Here is a 17,197-nt window from a genome sequence, read left to right as displayed (position 1 = left end):
TTAAGCATATTTATATGATTGTCTTATATATGGATTAAAAATAATTAAACTTCAAACGCATAACTTTTTTGATGTTTTTTTTTTTTTCCATCTTCGGATTGCAATGATAAGGGTGACAGACATCGGTTGAACAATGGAGAAAATTAGTTATTTCTTTATTGCCCGCAAAAGGCTAAACATAGAGGGGACAAACAAGGACAGACAAAGGTATTAAATCGATTACATCGACCCAAGTGCGTAACTGGTACTTAATTTATCGACCCCGAAAGGATGAAAGGCAAAGTCGACCTCGGCGGAATTTGAACTCACAACGTAACGCAGACGAAATACCGCTAAGCATTTCGCCCGGCGTGCTAACGTTTCTGCCAGCTCGCAGAATACCGATAGCTCAAAGCTCAAGTTCTGCTGTGCCGGACGTGTCACAAGGCTCATTAACAACACATGGACTCGTGCAGTTGCCAAGAGATCGGAAAAGACCACTTGGAAGGCTTCCACGACGATGGGGAAGACGATATGTTCAAGCAATTTGGGTCACGTTGGAAAAGAATGACGCAATCAAGACAAAATTGGTTGGGAGTGCATCATGACCAGCCGTGTATTAGAGCATCTGATGGTCAAGTCGATAATGCGATGCTGCTGTTGTTTGTTCCTTCTCGAACCACGCCTGGCTCATAAGGGCCGGTTTCCCGGTTTCCTTGGCGTATAGTTTCCCCACCTGGACGGGACGCCGGTGAGCTGCAAGACGCAGGAGGAAAGAGTGAGCGAAAGTTGTGGCGAAAAAGTCAGCAGAAGTTCGCCAGTACCTTCTGCCGGAGCCATGTGGAGCTTATGTGTTTCGCTCCAAAAACACACATATCGCCCGATCTGAGATTCGAAGCCGCGATCCTCCGACCGCGAGTCTGCTGCTCTAACCATTAGGTCATGTACCTCCACACTGCAATGCTGTGATATATGTATAAAGTAAGGCGGCGAGCTGGCAGAAACGTTAGCACGTAGGGCGAAATGCTTAGCGGTATTTTATCTGTCTTTACGTTCTGAGTTAAAATTCCGGGATCGATAAATTAAGTACCAGTTGCGTACTGGGTCGATCTAATCGACTGGCCCCCTCCCCCAAAATTTCGGGCCTTGTGCCTAGCGTAGAAAAGAATATATGTATAAAGTAAAGCAAATACAAATAAAAAAGGCAACAAAAGACCAAGTTGATATCATTAGGTTGAAGCTCAAGGTAGAAATAAGACCATAACGTTTCGGATATGGTCTTTCGTCAAATACCAGAGAAAGTTCAAGTGAGACAGGGAAGAGAAAAAAGAAATTATATAACCCTCTTAGTCGTAGCAACTGTGTCAAATACTTCCCCGAAGAGGTATGTGTAGACTGAAACATGTCGAGTTTGCATGATCCTTCACCTACATTCTCTATCTAGTTCAAAAATTTGGTGCAGCCATCTTGTTCGCCAGCCCTCAGTCAAAATCGTCCAACCCATGCTAGCATGGAAAGCGGACGTTAAACGATGATGATGATAAATTGTCGAGTTTTCAACCTTGCTTTTTATTGTTAGATTTTAAAGTCACCTACAGGGAAATTTTATCTTCTACATCATCATTTAACATCTGTCTTCTATGCTGGAATGGACCGGACAGGTCAACAGAATCTGACACACCAGAGGACTGCGTCGAGCTCCAGTGTTAGATTTGGCATGACCTCTCCTGTCAACTACTTTACAGAGTGTATTGGGAACTTTTTCAGTAATGCTAGATCTAGCTGGTCTGGCGTTAACTGGGATTTTCAACTCACTGGATCACATATATGAGAGCTTACTGTATTTACATCAGCTACAAAAGCATCGTGTGTGGAGGGTAACACATTTAGTGCTTCTAAGACTTCAGCTGGATTCAGTAAAGAGTTCAAAGTAAGGATAAAATATTTCTAGCATCATAATGTTGAAACTTTGATTAAAACACACGAAGAAACAGGAAAAGAATTATAGTTTTGAAGTTTGTGAATATGCAAATAAGCTCTAATTTTTGCTTGTTTCTTTCTTTCTTTCTGTTTTTTTTTCCTTTTATCATAACCTTTCTTCTTTTGTTCATTCACAAATCAATATCCTGTTGTTAGAATTCCGGTGTACACGATTTTAATCTAGATACAAAATAAAAAAAAGTGATTTTACAGAACTGACTAGTATAATCATGGTTCATTGACTTATAAATTGACCAGTCATCCATGACTCCATAATAGACACGTAGAGATTTTTTAATTATTATTATTATGATTATTGTTGTTGTTATTATTATCATTTTATTTTGTCTTCTCCCTCAAATTTTCTTAGTAAGCGGCCAGTTGTGGATAGAACTCGTTTTCTGTTAAGCAAGAAAAGTTGGTTGTTATTCAGCCAAATCTGATACAGAGATTAATAATTTGGTGGTGGTGGTGGTGGTGGTGGTGGTGATGGGGATGAAAGAAACAAGTTACAATAAATATGCAATACTAAGATTCTGAATTGAATATTGAGTTAAGTTTGTGTGGTGGTGGTGGTGGTGGTTAATCGCCGGTTATTTTTGGGTATGATTAAAGGACCCAGGGAAGAAAACCTTAGGAGTTGTATCTCATTACTTTCCTTAGAACCATAAGATTAGAACTGATGACAGCAACCTATATCTTCTTGCAGTATACATTTATAGTTGTTTAGCCCCAGGTCAGTCTTTGTCAAGCAAGAAGACTTAGGGTCAAAAGCATTTTAGTTGCGACTATGTTGGCATTTCAGGGGAAATTAGGACAATATTTTAGTGCATCTCTCTCTTTTAAAACATAGGGTGTGGAGGCGCGTGGCTTAGTGGTTAGGGTGTCAGCACCATGATCGTAAGATTGTGGTTTCGATTCCTGAACCGGGCGACGCGTCGTGTTCTTGAGCAAAACACTTCATTTCACGTTGCTCCAGTCCACTCAGCTGGCAAAAATGAGTAACGCTGCGATGGACTGGCGTCCCGTCCAGCTGGGAAACACATACGCCATAGAAACCGGGCCCATGAGCCTGAAAAAAGAAACAAAAAACAATAGGGTGTGACCTGCGGAAAATTTAACTTAGTTGATGCAAGTGCCGCTCGACTGGCTCCCGTGCTGCCTGACCGGCTCCCGTGCCGCTGGCACGTAAAAAGCACTATTCGAGCGTGGCTGATGCCAGTGCAACCTGACTGGCCCCCGTGCTGGTGGCACATAAAAAGCACCCACTATTCTCTCCGAATGGTTGGCGTTAGGAAGGGCATCCAGCAGTAGAAACTCTACCAGATCAGATTGGAGCCTTGTGCAGCCTCCTGGCTTGCCAGTCCTCAGTCAAACCGTAAAATCCAAGCCAGCATGGAAAGCAGACGTTACACGATGATGATGATGATTTCTGTTAGACTGAGTAAACATGTATAGGTTCTGTCGTTGGCTTTTGCTAAATTTCTTGTATGTAGTGGCAACACTGAAGTAGGTGAGGGCCTTACCACCTCTATGATGCTAAGATTAACTACTTCTGTGGAAATACTCCAGATCCAGTTTCATTTAAATAGACTAACTACTAGGTGAAAATGTATCTGCTTAGCCCAAGGTCAGATTTGATGAAGCAGATCTATTTTCAAAATGAATTTTCAGCCATGACCATCCTTCTTTTTCGATCTAATAAACAGTCTGTCTAGCATTATTTACATTCAACGGATATTTGTCCTCATCTTGTTTGTTGATAACACAATGTTTCGGCTGATATACCCTTCAGCCTTCTTCAGGTATCTTGGGGAAATTTCGAACCTGGGTTCTCATTCCTAAGGTATTTTTCGATATTATTATTATTAGTGTTGTTGTTGTTGATCAGTCACTGCATGGAATCGAACTCGGAATCTTGGGGTTAGTAGCCTGCACTCTTAACCACAACGCCATATGTCCATATGAAACAAACAGACACACAAACATGTACACACACATATATATATACGACTGGCTTCTTTCAGTTTCCGTCTACCAAATCCACTCACAAGGCTTTGGTCGGCCCGGGACTGAACCCGGAACCATGTGGTTGGTAAGCAAGTTACTTACTACACAGCCACTCCTACGCCTATTGTTTATTTTTCACAAGTAATTAAAACATATAAGCAGCAGGAATTTCAACCATGTTTCGTGGTCTGCTACAACAGCTCCTTTGTAGGATCCAGTTAGCTCAAGACATCATCAGGATGAACCACGTCCGGTTTCGGCCCCTACTCCTCATTTCATTGGAACTATTATCAGAAGAAAAAAAACATGAAAGAGCTAAGGTAGAGAGGTGAACTACATCAATTACAGTATTTAGCCTGTTGTTTTAATGCCAATGAAGGTTAATTTCTTTTCTTTCCTCTGAGGGCATATACTTCACCATCACAAAATTGTCCCAGTTATATAATGCAGTGAATGCAAGTCAACTACCGATGTCTGTAACTCCTGTCATACATCATTTCTTTCTACCTTGTTTCTTGCTATACTTCAGCCATCCTTTCTCTTACCATCTTTCATAGCTCTACCTAGAACCATTGACAACTCCTTTGCCATTATAGTGGCCCTTTAGGCCCCTCATCATCATCATTTAACGTCCGTTCTCCATGCTAGCATGGGTTGGATGGTTCGACCGGGGATCTGGGAAGCCAGAAGGCTGCACCAGGCTCCAGTCTGATCTGGCAGTGTTTCTACAGCTGGATGCCCTTCCTAACGTCAACCACTCCGTGAGTGTAGTGGGTGCTTTTTACGTGCCACCGGCACAGGTGCCAGGCGAGGCTGGCAACGGCCACGATCGGATTGGTGCTTTTTACGTGCCACCGGCACGGAAGCCAGTCAAGGCGGCGCTGGCATCGGCCACGTTCGGATAGTGCTTTTTACGTACCACCAGCACGGGAGCCAGTCTAGGCGGCGCTGGCATTGGCCACGTTCGGATGGTGCCTTTTACGTGCCACCGGCACAGGGATCACAACTGCAGTTTCCATTGATTTTTGATGTTGGTGTCCGACTCAATGGATCTCCTCAGGTGAAAACGGTGTTTCTTTACTTGCCACCTGCACAGGAGTCAGTCCAGCGGCCCTGGCAACTGCCGGGTACCAGTCATAGGATTGGTTCAATTTCGAATTCGATTTCGACTTCGCCTGCCTCAACAGGTCTTCGTGTGTCCAAGGAAGGAAAGACATGCATAAGTGGGCTGGCTACATCCCTGGCAAGGGACACGGGATGGACTCACTTGTCCTGCCAGGTCTTCTCGCGCACAGTATATTTCCAAAGGTCTCGGTTACTCGGTGAGGCCTAAAGTTCGATGGTCGTGCTGCACCACCTCGTCCCAGATTTTCCTGGGTCTACCTCTTCTATGGGTTCCCTCAACTGCTAGGGATTGGCACTTCTTCACACACCTATCTTCATCCATTCTCGCCACATGACCATACCATCGCAATCGTCTCTCTTGCACACCACAACTGATGCTTCTTAGGTCCAACTTAGGTACTTACACTCTGTCGAGTATATACACTGACATTACACATCCATCGGAGCATACTGGCTTCATTCCTCATGAGCTTACGCATATCCTCAGCAGTCACAGCCCATGTTTCACTGCCATGTAGCATGGCGGTTCGTACACATGCATCATACAGTCTGCCTTTTACTCTGAGCGAGAGGCCTTTAGTCACCAGTAGAGGTAAGAGCTCCCTGAACTTTGCCCAGGCTATTCTTACTCTAGCAGTTACACTTTCAGCACACCTGCCCCTGCTACTGACTTGGTCACCTAAGTAACGGAAGCTATCAACTACTTCTAGTTTTTCTCCCTGGAAAATGACGGAAGTTGGTGATTCTCACTAGTGCTAGTGCCATGTAAAAAGTACCCAGAACTCTCTATAATGTGGTTAACATTAGGAAGGGCATCCGGCTGTAGAAATCAAGCCAAAACAGACACTAGAATGATTCAGTTCTCCAACTCATATCAATCTGCCCAAACCATACCAGCATGGAGGTTGGACATTAAATGGCAATGACGATGACATCGAACACTGCTGATAAACTGAATAGATAAGATGATCATAACTGAAACACAATTTGATGATAAAGTCACCTTGATCCAAACTGACCTGGGGCTATACAGCTCATTCACAAGGCAATGAGGCTACTTACCTATAGCTGTATCTCAGATGTATTCTCATAGAGGTTCATGATTTTAGTACTACAACACAACACAATACTTATTTAGTCCTTAGTCTATCCTGATTAACTAAACTCCAGCCCTGACCATCCCATTGACTAACCTATAGACTTATTCCTTCTAAGGTATAACTTGAAGGAGATTTAACTACTGTTTCTAATTGGTCAAGCAAATGCATAGAGACTCCTTTGTTGAATACAAAAATACAAAGTCAATGCATTCTGAGCAAACCCTAATCAATTTTCAAACCTTATTGGGTTATCATCAGGGGTGTGTACTTCAACTTGACCAGTCCCTGAATATCCAGTCAATGTATAAAGTAAAAGATAACTAGATGATTCCAGTTGTCCAAAAAATGCAGCTAATTACAACTTTTTATGAAAATGGTTGAGTATTCCACAGACATATGCATAATGTAATCATCAGGTAGATTCTGTGTAACACATTCTGTGACAAGACTAGTTCTTTGAATCATATGAGGATCAATCAGGAGGCGCAATGGCCCAGTGGTTAGGGCAGCGGACTCGCGGTCATAGGATCGCGGTTTCGATACCCAGACCGGGCGTTGTGAGTGTTTATTGAGCGAAAACACCTAGAGCTCCGCGAGGCTCCAGCGGGGGATGGTGGTGATCCCTGCTGTACTCTTTCACCACAACTTTCTCTCACTTTTACTTCCTGTTTCTGTTGTACCTGTATTTCAAGGGGCCGGCCTTGTCACTCTCTGTGTCACGCTGAATATCCCCGAGAACTACGTTTAGGGTACACGTGTCTGTGGAGTGCTCAGCCACTTACACGTTAATTTCACGAGCAGGCTGTTCCGTTGATTCGGATCAACCGGAACCCTCGTCGTCATAACCGACGGAGTGCTTCCATGAGGATCAATCAGAAGGTAATGCAAGTTTTAATTTTGCCCTCGTTTTTGACTCAACCCTGTGTATATGAGGGTGAGTCAAAAAGCAATGCAAATAGAAATTGCATTAATTTTCTGACTCACCCTCATAGTTAGAATCCATTCAACAGATTTCCACATTAACTCACCCAACCCAATACTGTGACAATATTCTTACATAAAGTAAGGTGGCAAGCTAGCAGAAACGTTAGCACACCAGGCAAAATGCTTACCGGTATTTCGTCTGTCTTTACGTTCTGCGTTCAAATTCTGCCAAGGTCGATTTTGCCTTTCATCCTTTCGGGGTCGAATAAGTACCAGTTACGCACTGGGGTTGATGTAATCACTTAATACCTATGTTTGTCTTTGTTTGTCCCCTCTATGTTTAGCCCCTTGTGGGTAATAAAGAAATAGGTATTTCATCTGTCTTTTCATTCTGAGTTCAAATTCCGCCAAGGTCGATTTTGCCTTTCATCCTTTCGGGGTCGAATAAGTACCAGTTATGCACTGGGGTTGATGTAATCAACTTAATACCTATGTTTGTCTTTGTTTGTCCCCTCTATGTTTAGCCCCTTGTGGGTAATAAAGAAATAGGTATTTCATCTGTCTTTTCGTTCTGAGTTCAAATTCTGTCAAGGTCGACTTTGCCTTTCATCCTTTTGGGGTTGAATAAGTACCAGTTACGCACTGGGGTTGATGTAATCAACTTAATACCTGTTTGTCTTTGTTTGTCCCCTCTATGTTTAGCCCCTTGTGGGTAATAAAGAAATAGGTATTTCATCTGTCTTTATGTTCTGAGTTTGAATTCTGCCGAGGTCGACTTTGCCTTTAATCCTTTCGGGGTTGATTAAATAAGTACAAGTTATGCACTGAGGTCAATGTAATCGACTTAATCCATTTGTCCCATCTGTGTGTAGCCCCTTGTGGGCAGTAAAGAAATAAGAAACGTCAGCACACCAGGCGAAATGCTTAGCCGTATTTCGTCTGTCTTTACGTTCTGAGTTCAAATTCCGCTGAGGTCGACTTTGCATTTCATCCTTTCAAGGTCAATAAATTAAGTACCAGTTGCATAATGGGGTTGATCTAATTGATTGGCCCCCTCCCCCAAAATTTCGGGCCTTGTGCCTAGAGTAGAAAAGAATATTCTTACATAAAGTAAGTACCAGTTGCATAATGGGGTTGATCTAATTGACTGGCCCCCTCCCCCAAAATTTCGGGCCTTGTGCCTAGACTAGAAAAGAATATTCTTACATAAAGTAAGTACCAGTTGCATAATGGGGTTGATCTAATTGACTGGCCCCCTCCCCCAAAATTTCGGGCCTTGTGCCTAGAGTAGAAAAGAATATTCTTACATAAAGTAAAATGTTGTGGATTTGAACCCAAGACTTCATGATTTAAATATGAATTTCTTACCAATTCAGTCTGCCTGCAACATTGTCAATGTATACAAATGCAAATACACATGAAGAGAATATAGAAGAATATAACACAACAATATTTTCTTTAAAAAATATTAATGTTCATGAAAACATACATTTAAGACAATACAAATGAAATTTTTGATTTTTATATTTTTACAGAGACGTAGAATGGTGTGGAATGAAGTAATTTAAATATGATTAAAAGCAGTTATGTGTATGTACATATCGCTCCAGCATGATCAGAGACCACTGGCTAAAAATAGTAAAATAACACACACACTGAGGAATAGGTAAGGCTGTACAGGTATAGGCTTAATTGTGTAATTAAGAAGTTTGCATCCCAACCACACTATTTCTGGCAGCTCCAAGTCAACCAAAGCCTTGATGTGGATTTGGTAGAAATTTAGAGCCTATTGTATGCATACAAATATACATGTCCGTGTGTGTGTTTCCTTGTCTTAAGATTACATGCTAGTTGAAAAATGAATGCCACTGCTATATATGCAGTGTCATTCATTTACACAGACATGTCTATCCATGGTGAAGTATTTACTTTGCTTGGTTACAGGCGAATCTTAGTGACAGAAACAGCATTCAGCCATTGAAAATCTGCTTCAATATGCTGTCCAATGCATGCAACCATAGAAAAGTGGACATTAAACTAAAGATGGTGATAATGATAATGATAAATATTACAATTATTATTATTATTATTATTATAATACTAGTTTCGCCTTGTGGTCGATATCACTGTTGGGGATATATATACATTGCAGGTGTATAAAAATGTCAATGACTTTCTCGCTTTAAATGTTAATTTTCCCTATTCGAAATTACACATCAAATCCTCAAAACTGCCTGAGCGGTTTCTTGGAGGTGGTTTTGCAGGCTGCTTTATGAAGATGCCATGGACAATACCATAGAAAAAGATGATTAAGAACAAAATGATGAAGTAAGTAATGAAACTGATGTCGTAGCAGAGATAGAGTATCAAGTACAGCAGCAACAGTCGAAAGAGGATGTAGTAGCTGGCAAAGAGACGAAGACTTATGTGTGGTTTGCTCGACATTGATGTGATGCGTAACTGGTTTGGTGAGTAGAAATCCCGGAGGCACAACGGTGGTTGGATATAGGCTCGCATAACTCGACCGAGGAAATCTTCACGGTAATACAAATTGTGGATGGTTGTAGAACACTGAAATAAAAACCAAACGTAATTATAGTGCAAGAAGAGAAGAGAAAGAATTTTTGTTTTTTTGCAAACATTTTGGATGACTGATTGCAGCTGTGAAATCCATATGGCATCATCATCATTATCATCATCGTTTAACGTCCGTTTTCCATGCTGGATAGGTTGAATGGTTTGACTGAGGTCTGGAAAGGCAGCGACCACACCAGGATCCAACCTGATCTGGCAATGTTTCTACAGCTGGGAGCCCTTCCTAACGCCAACCACTCCGAAAGTATAGTGAGTGCTTTTTACATGCCACCGGCACAGGAGCCAGTCAAGAGGGCCTGGCATGTATCATGTTCAGACATAGACATAGATAGGCACAGGAGTGGCTGTATGGTAAGTAGCTTGCTTACCAACCACATGATGCCGAGTTCAGTCCCACTGCGTGGCACCTTGGGCAAGTGTCTTCTATAGCCTGCTGTAGAAACATTGCCAGATCAGGTTGGATCCTGGTGTGGTCGCTGCCTTTCCAGACCTCAGTCAAACCATTCAACCTATCCAGCATGGAAAACGGACGTTAAACGATGATGATAATAATGATGCCATATGGATTTCACAGCTGCAATCAGTCATCCATTCTAATGATAGCAGCAAACGCAAGTCATCTACAATGTGTGTGGATATTAGTTGTCAGTGAAATCAATGTGGTTGATATCCATTCTGAACATCATCAGATCAATGCCTGATATTTGTTTTTAATAATAACATGTTTAAATATCAATATTTCTAGGTTAGTTAACACAAATCGAATGATTTTTGCATGTGTGTCTACATATATATATATATATATATATATATATATATATATATATATATATATATCTTTGTACAGTGTTGGTATTAGATGCTGTGGTCCTGACTTATGACTTTACAGTACAATGAAGCTAGTAGGATTCATGACATTCGTGAGGTCAAAACAAAAATGAAAGATAAACAATATAGCTGAAGTAAGGATTCGACACAAAATTACACAATCAGTAGATCAATCATCTCAACTCCACATTGAGTGGATACGACAGTGTCACGAGCAATTTTTTTCATCCCATTCACTCTGCTGGAAAGGAGTGAATAGGTTTGCAATAAGAAAAGGCGGCGAGCTGGCAGAAACGTTAGCACGCCGGGCGAAATGCGTTGCCGTTTTTGGTCTGCCGCTACGTTCTGAGTTCAAATTCCGCCGAGGTCGACTTTACCTTTCATCCTTTTGGGGTTGATAAATTAAGGACCAGTTAAGCTCTGGGGTCGATATAATCGACTTAATCCGTTTGTCTGTCCTTGTTTGTCCCCTCTGTGTTTAGCCCCTTGTGGGTAGTAAATAAATCAGGTTTGCAATAAGTTAGCAATATTCTCTGCACAAATCAAACTGATCAACATTACCTGGTTGTTGATCTGACAGCAAATGTTGTAAAGATTCTGTACCAAGAATCCGTTCTCAAAACTTCTCACTGGTTGCAGGTCTGGATCACCTTGGTAACTCACGTTGGCTGTACGCAGCCGGTTCATCAGCTAATAATTGAACAGATATGCAAACACAATTTAGTTCATTGCTTTATTTGTAAGTACAAAAATACATATACTGAAGTTCTTTACAGTATTATCAACATATAAGCATGCAACACGTCTCTGCCATGTAAAAAACAGAGAAATTGAAAAGAAAAATTTTTTTTAAATCATTCATCATTACGTGTGGGTGGCACGTAAAAAGCACCCACTACACTCACGGAGTGGTTGGCGTTAGGAAGGGCATCCAGCCATAGAAACACTGCCAGATCAGACTGGGCCTGATGCAGCCTTCTGGCTTCACAGACCCCAGTTGAACCATCCAACCCATGCTAGCATGGAAAGCAGACGCTAAATGACGATGATGATGACGTTGATTCATCGTCCACAAAGCAGAAACTTTTAGTGACAATGAAAATTCAATAAGACTGAATTTTCAGTTCAAGCTTAATTTCTTTCTGCCTCAATTGGAGCTAAATAGAGTTTTGATGTTCTAAGAAGGGAAGTGAAGTAACAAGATTGATATAATCTGTTACACTCATAGCACAACACAATATATACAACGATATTATGTGAAAAAACAACAGATGCAGATATACAACTCCAACACACTCATGTGCTTTGTGCACACTCATCAACATACTAGCAATAATAATCAAATCTCCAGCAAATGACACCCTTAAACCTTTAAATAACAAGTATCATCATCATTTAACGTCCGCTTTCCATGCTAGTATGGGTAGGATGATTTGACTGAGGACTGGCGAACCAGATGGCAGCACCAGGCTCCAGTCTGATCTGGCAGAGTTTCTACAGCTGGATGCCCTTCCTATCGCAAACCACAGTGTTGTGGGTGCTTTTATGTGCTATCGGCACAAGGGCCAGTCTGGCGATACTGGCAACGGCCACGCTCAAGTGGTGTCTTTTCACGTGCCACCTGCACAGGAGTCAGTCCAGCGGCACTAGCAACGACCTTGCTTGAATGTTTTGTTCACGTGCCACTGGCACAAGTGTCAGTGAGGCGACGCTGGTAACAACCATGGATACATCATCATCATCATCATTTAGCGTCCGTTTTCCATGCTAGCATGGGTTGGACGGTTCAACTGGGGTCTGTGAAGCCAGAAGGCTTCATCAGGCCCAGTCAGATCTGGCAGTGTTTCCACGGCTGGATGCCGTTCCTAACGCCAACCACTCCGTGAGTGTAGTGGGTGCTTTTTACGTGCCACCTGCACAGGTGCCAGACAGAGCTGGCAAACGGCCACGAACGGATACATTATACAATATAGTTCTTCATATAGAAAGACAGGATGGTCATAGCTGGAATGCTGTCATTTGAAGGTTTTCTCACTTGGGAGAAACATCTCCTACTACAAATCCTTTCTGTCAATATAAAATGACAATCATTTCTATTGAGAAGGCAGCTATTACAATCTTCATTTCGTAAAACTTTCAACTCCAAATTCTGAATGGGTATCCTTCGGTTCTCTTGCTAATTTAACAATTGTTTCAGGAATAAGTTGAATAAGAAATGACTGATTTATCAAGGTGACAGCTAGGAAGAGAGAAACAGAATATTTTCTCAACCACTCGTATGAATAAATTGTAAGTCTAAGGGAGATAACTCACGGACATTGAAATTGGTTTCTATTTCATTTAAGGATACCAAGTTGCCACTACATAGCCGTTCGTCCTGCTAGAAATAGAAGCCAACTACACTATTCTACAAATAGAAGTCAAACTACACCAGTTGTTCCCAACCCTTTTATTTAAATAAGTTTTCTCGCAGACCCCTTTTGATATGTTTATCCTTATGTATATAAGAAATTTTGAATTTAGTTCACTGACATACCCCCAGTACCTTTGCAGACCGCCAGGGGTCCGCAGACCCCATGTTGGGAACCACTGAATTACACCCTACTATCGTAAAATAGGAAAGAATATAGATGAAAATATAGTCCAATATACTTCTAGAAACACAAACATTTTTAGGTCTGTTCAATCAGGACTAACCTGATTGCCAAACGAAAAAGACCTCTTCAAATTGATTGGGCGGTACAATAAAAAAGACCTCTACAATTGATTAGGTGGTAACAGCTATATCATGTTCAACCTCTTATTTTTCATCATCCATACTGGCATAAGTTGGACAGTCTGCATCAAATGATCCTGAGGCTCACCTTTGACCTACTTTGTCTTATATACAAAGCTCTGCATACATGAGACCCTACCTCAATATTTCTTCTCAATCAACCAGCCAACTTTTACTGCAGACAGATATTTAAATACAGTCTCACTTTCCATTACACTTCACTACATCGCTCCTATTCTCTCAGTTTATATGTATTTCAGAATTCATTTACAGTACATAGTTTTCGTATTAGATGCTGTGGTCCTGACTTATGACCTTACAGTACAACCAGTACATGACCTTACACTGACAACCAGTACATGACCTAAACCATTACAACTGTTTCACTGTTATTCAGTGAAAATTTTTATTCTACAAATGCTGCAGTTTACCAACCTAGATGTCAAGAGAAGGTTCTGAAAGCAAATATTTCTCAAACATATTTGAACTAGTCTTAAGTCTGTATACTTTCTGTCACTACTTCGTACATCTATTTGTATATTTTGTTCTTCGCTGGCAACCAAGGTTGGCTGTCAGTAGCTTATATTTTACTGATTTATGATAAAGGAAACAAAGTTTTTTCTAAGCTCAGAGTTGCCTATCTTGGTATCTGATACTGGGGAGAGCTAACGAGTTTGATATGCATCCATCAGTCCAATAAAGAGCTGACAATGATGTTTTGACACCAATTTTGTCTTCAGCAATAATTATTTTCTCCATGACAAACTACAGTGGAAAGGCCTTTACAGGTCCTAATATCTTTGAAGTATATTCCAACTGGCCTTAAGTTTTTAAATATTGATGACAATGATCTTAAGTGAAAAGTGCATTCAAAAATAAAATAGCAAATAAGGATCTCTTCAACAATTAAACTTTTTTATTAAAATATTTGTAAAATAAACAATCATTGAGTTTCTGTTTCAATATAAACACTTTAAAACAGTTTGGTATCGTAGAGGCAGATGAAGACTCAGTCAGGCTCATAACATTAACAAAAATGAAATCAAAAGAGAGCATGGATATAAAATCAAAAATTTCTAGAAGAAATGAAAAATAATTACCTGGTGTCTTCCAACATCAGTTAGGCGTTTACCTTCATATGTAGTTTCAAAATCAGGTAAAGTTTCATTATGTTGGCATTGTTTATGAACATCACCATTTGTTAAATTTGAATTATTATCTTTGTTGTCATCATAGAATAAAACTTCTGGAGGTGCAATCTTTGTTTTGAAATTAAAAAAATGGGATAGAAAACACTTAAGGTTGACCACATCAGTAAATATTACAGTAAAACAAATGATTTTTCTTTCTCAATTCATCATCATCATCATCATCGTTTAGCGTCCGCTTTCCATGCTAGCATGAGTTGGACGGTTCAACCGGGGTCTGGGAAGCCAGAAGGCTGCACCAGGCCCAGTTTGATCTGGCAATGTTTCTACGGCTGGATGCCCTTCCTAACGCCAACGACTCCATGAGTGTAGTGGGTGCTTTTTACATGCCACCGGCACAGGTGCCAGACGAGTCTGGCAAACGGCCACGATCGGATGGAGCTTTTTATGTGCTACGATCGGATGGTGCTTTTTATGTACGGGGGCCAGGCAAGGCTGACAACGGCCACGAACGGATGGTGCTTTTTCATAAAAACAACACCAACAACCCAATTCCTTGGCAGAGTAAGTTATGGTTGGTTGCAATAAGAAAGAGCACATTGGAATAGCAAATAAACCTTAGATCAGAGATGTGATCTGAATGTTTGCAATGGCCTCTAAGGACAAGGTCGCAGTTAACTAGGCAGATGCCAATCACTGGTTCACTACCATTATAATAGTTAGAGTAAGAAGAATATCACTGGTTTTCAGTTTCTTGATGTTCCTTTGCTCTCTCTCTCTCTCTCTCTCTCTCACACACACACAAGCATGTATGTAAGTCAAAGATATCCAGCTACAGTCAAGGATATGCTGGCGAGCTGGCAGAATCGTTAGCACGCCGGGCGAAATGCGTAGCCGTATTTCGTCTGCCGTTACGTTCTGAGTTCAAATTCCGCCCAAGTCCACTTTGCCTTTCATCCTTTCAGGGTCAATAAATTAAGTACCAGTTACGCACTGGGGTCGATGTAATCGGCTTCACCCGTTTGTCTGTCCTTGTTTGTCCCCTCTATGTTTAGCCCCTTGTGGGTAGTAAAGAAACGGATATCCAGCTACAGAAACCAAACCAAGTAACACAAGTGAAACACCAGAAGCATCAGTCAATGGAAAGAGCAATAAGATCTCCAAAACAGAAAAAACTTGGACTGTGACAATCTGCTTGACCGATGCTAGCATAGAAAGATGTTAAATGATGATGTGTGTGTGTGTAGTCTGAAGCATACTTACATCAAATATATATTGTAACTGGTTTTCTACCATCTCCAAATGTTGCCTGGTCTTCCTCTGTAGTTCAATGGAATCACTATCACCAGAAAAGTTGTTAGGGTTGAAAAAAGATGCCATTTTTAACCAAATGGTTGGAAAATTAAACTGTGATGACTTCTCAGCCTGTTCAGAAGCTCTAACTTCTTTTTTGGCATGGGCAATGTTTATCAGTAATTTCCGGACCTGTCAAAGATAAAACAGAAAAAATGCAAATCACAAACATCAAATTGTTTTGATTAGGTGATGAAAGTCCTGGAGAAAGAGAGAGAGTTAGCCTAGAAGAGAAGCAGTTTGGTTTTGTGCCAGGAAGAATCACAACTGATACTATATTTCTGGTAAGACAGCTGTAGGGGAAATACCTAGCCAAAGATAAACCTCTGTACTTCGCTTTTGTTGACATGGAGAAAGCCTATGACAGGGTCCCCTGAACCCTTATCTGGTGGTCAATGCACAAACTAGGGATAGACAAATGGTTGGTGAGGGCTGTACAAGCCAAGTACAGGGATGCTACCAGTAAGGTGAGGGCTGGCAATGAATAGTGAAGAATTCAGGGTACAAGTAGGGGTTCACCAAGGATCGGTGCTCAGCACCACCCCCTCTCCTTTGTTCATCATAGTCCTCCAGGTAATAACAGAGGAATTTAAAACAGACTGCCCCTGGGAGTTCCTCTATACTGATGACCTTGCTCTTATTGCTGAATCACTACCAGAACTAGAGACGTTCCAGGTATAGGAACAAGGCCTAGAATCAAAGGGCCTTAGAGATAACCTAGTAAAGACCAAAGTCTTAGTAAGAAGGGAGCCAGATCACAAATCCCTTCTGACAGATGAGCCTGCACAATCTGTAGAAAAGGAATAAGTAGAAACTCCATAAGATGCACCTGGTGTAAGCTTTGGACACACAAAATGTGCAGCAATATCAATGGAAGGTTAACAGGGAAACTAGCTTTTGTATGTGGAAGATGCACAGGTACAATAACCACTGAAAATGTGCAGTAAACAGACTGCATCAACTGCTAGGTGGGCAAACTACAGGTACTGAATTGCTTCTGTTATCTAGGTGACCAAGCTAGAAGTGGAGTGGGGTGCTCTGAGAGCGTAGCTGTAAGAATAAGATTAGGCTGGGCAATGTTCAGAGAGTTCCTACGTCCGCTGGCAACAAAGGGTCTCTCTCTCAGAGTAAAAAGCAGATTGTATGATGCCTGTGTGCGAACATCTATGCTACATGGCAGTGAAACAAGGGCTGTGACAGCTGAGGTCATGCATAGGCTTGAAAGAAATGATGTTATCATGCTTCATTGGATGTGCAATGTCTGTGCATATTTGACAGAGTGTAAGTGTCTGTAAAGAAAAGGTAGGTATAAGTGGCATCAGATGTGGTGAGCAAGAGAGATGACTGCACTGGTATGGTCATATGATACATATGGATGA

General features: G+C 41.3%; 1 protein-coding gene across 1 annotated transcript in view; it reads right to left on the bottom strand.

Moving 5' to 3' along the window:
* Nucleotides 1-8,624: 8,624 nt before the first annotated feature.
* The window catches only part of LOC115218456 (sphingomyelin phosphodiesterase 4), a 36,224-nt gene continuing 27,651 nt past the window's right edge, over nucleotides 8,625-17,197 (bottom strand). The window contains exons 14-17 of the mRNA XM_029788284.2: nucleotides 15,729-15,950; nucleotides 14,418-14,576; nucleotides 11,103-11,231; nucleotides 8,625-9,689 (exon numbers count right to left, since the gene is read on the bottom strand). Coding sequence (XP_029644144.1) covers nucleotides 9,318-9,689; nucleotides 11,103-11,231; nucleotides 14,418-14,576; nucleotides 15,729-15,950 — 882 coding nt within the window. The 3' untranslated portion in view covers nucleotides 8,625-9,317. The remainder of the gene's footprint in view (nucleotides 9,690-11,102; nucleotides 11,232-14,417; nucleotides 14,577-15,728; nucleotides 15,951-17,197) is intronic.

This window comes from Octopus sinensis, linkage group LG1, assembly GCF_006345805.1.
Source record: "Octopus sinensis linkage group LG1, ASM634580v1, whole genome shotgun sequence".
Lineage (NCBI taxonomy): Eukaryota > Metazoa > Mollusca > Cephalopoda > Octopoda > Octopodidae > Octopus > Octopus sinensis.
Note: the sequence above shows the minus strand (reverse complement) of the source record. Positions and strands in the feature narration are given on the sequence as shown.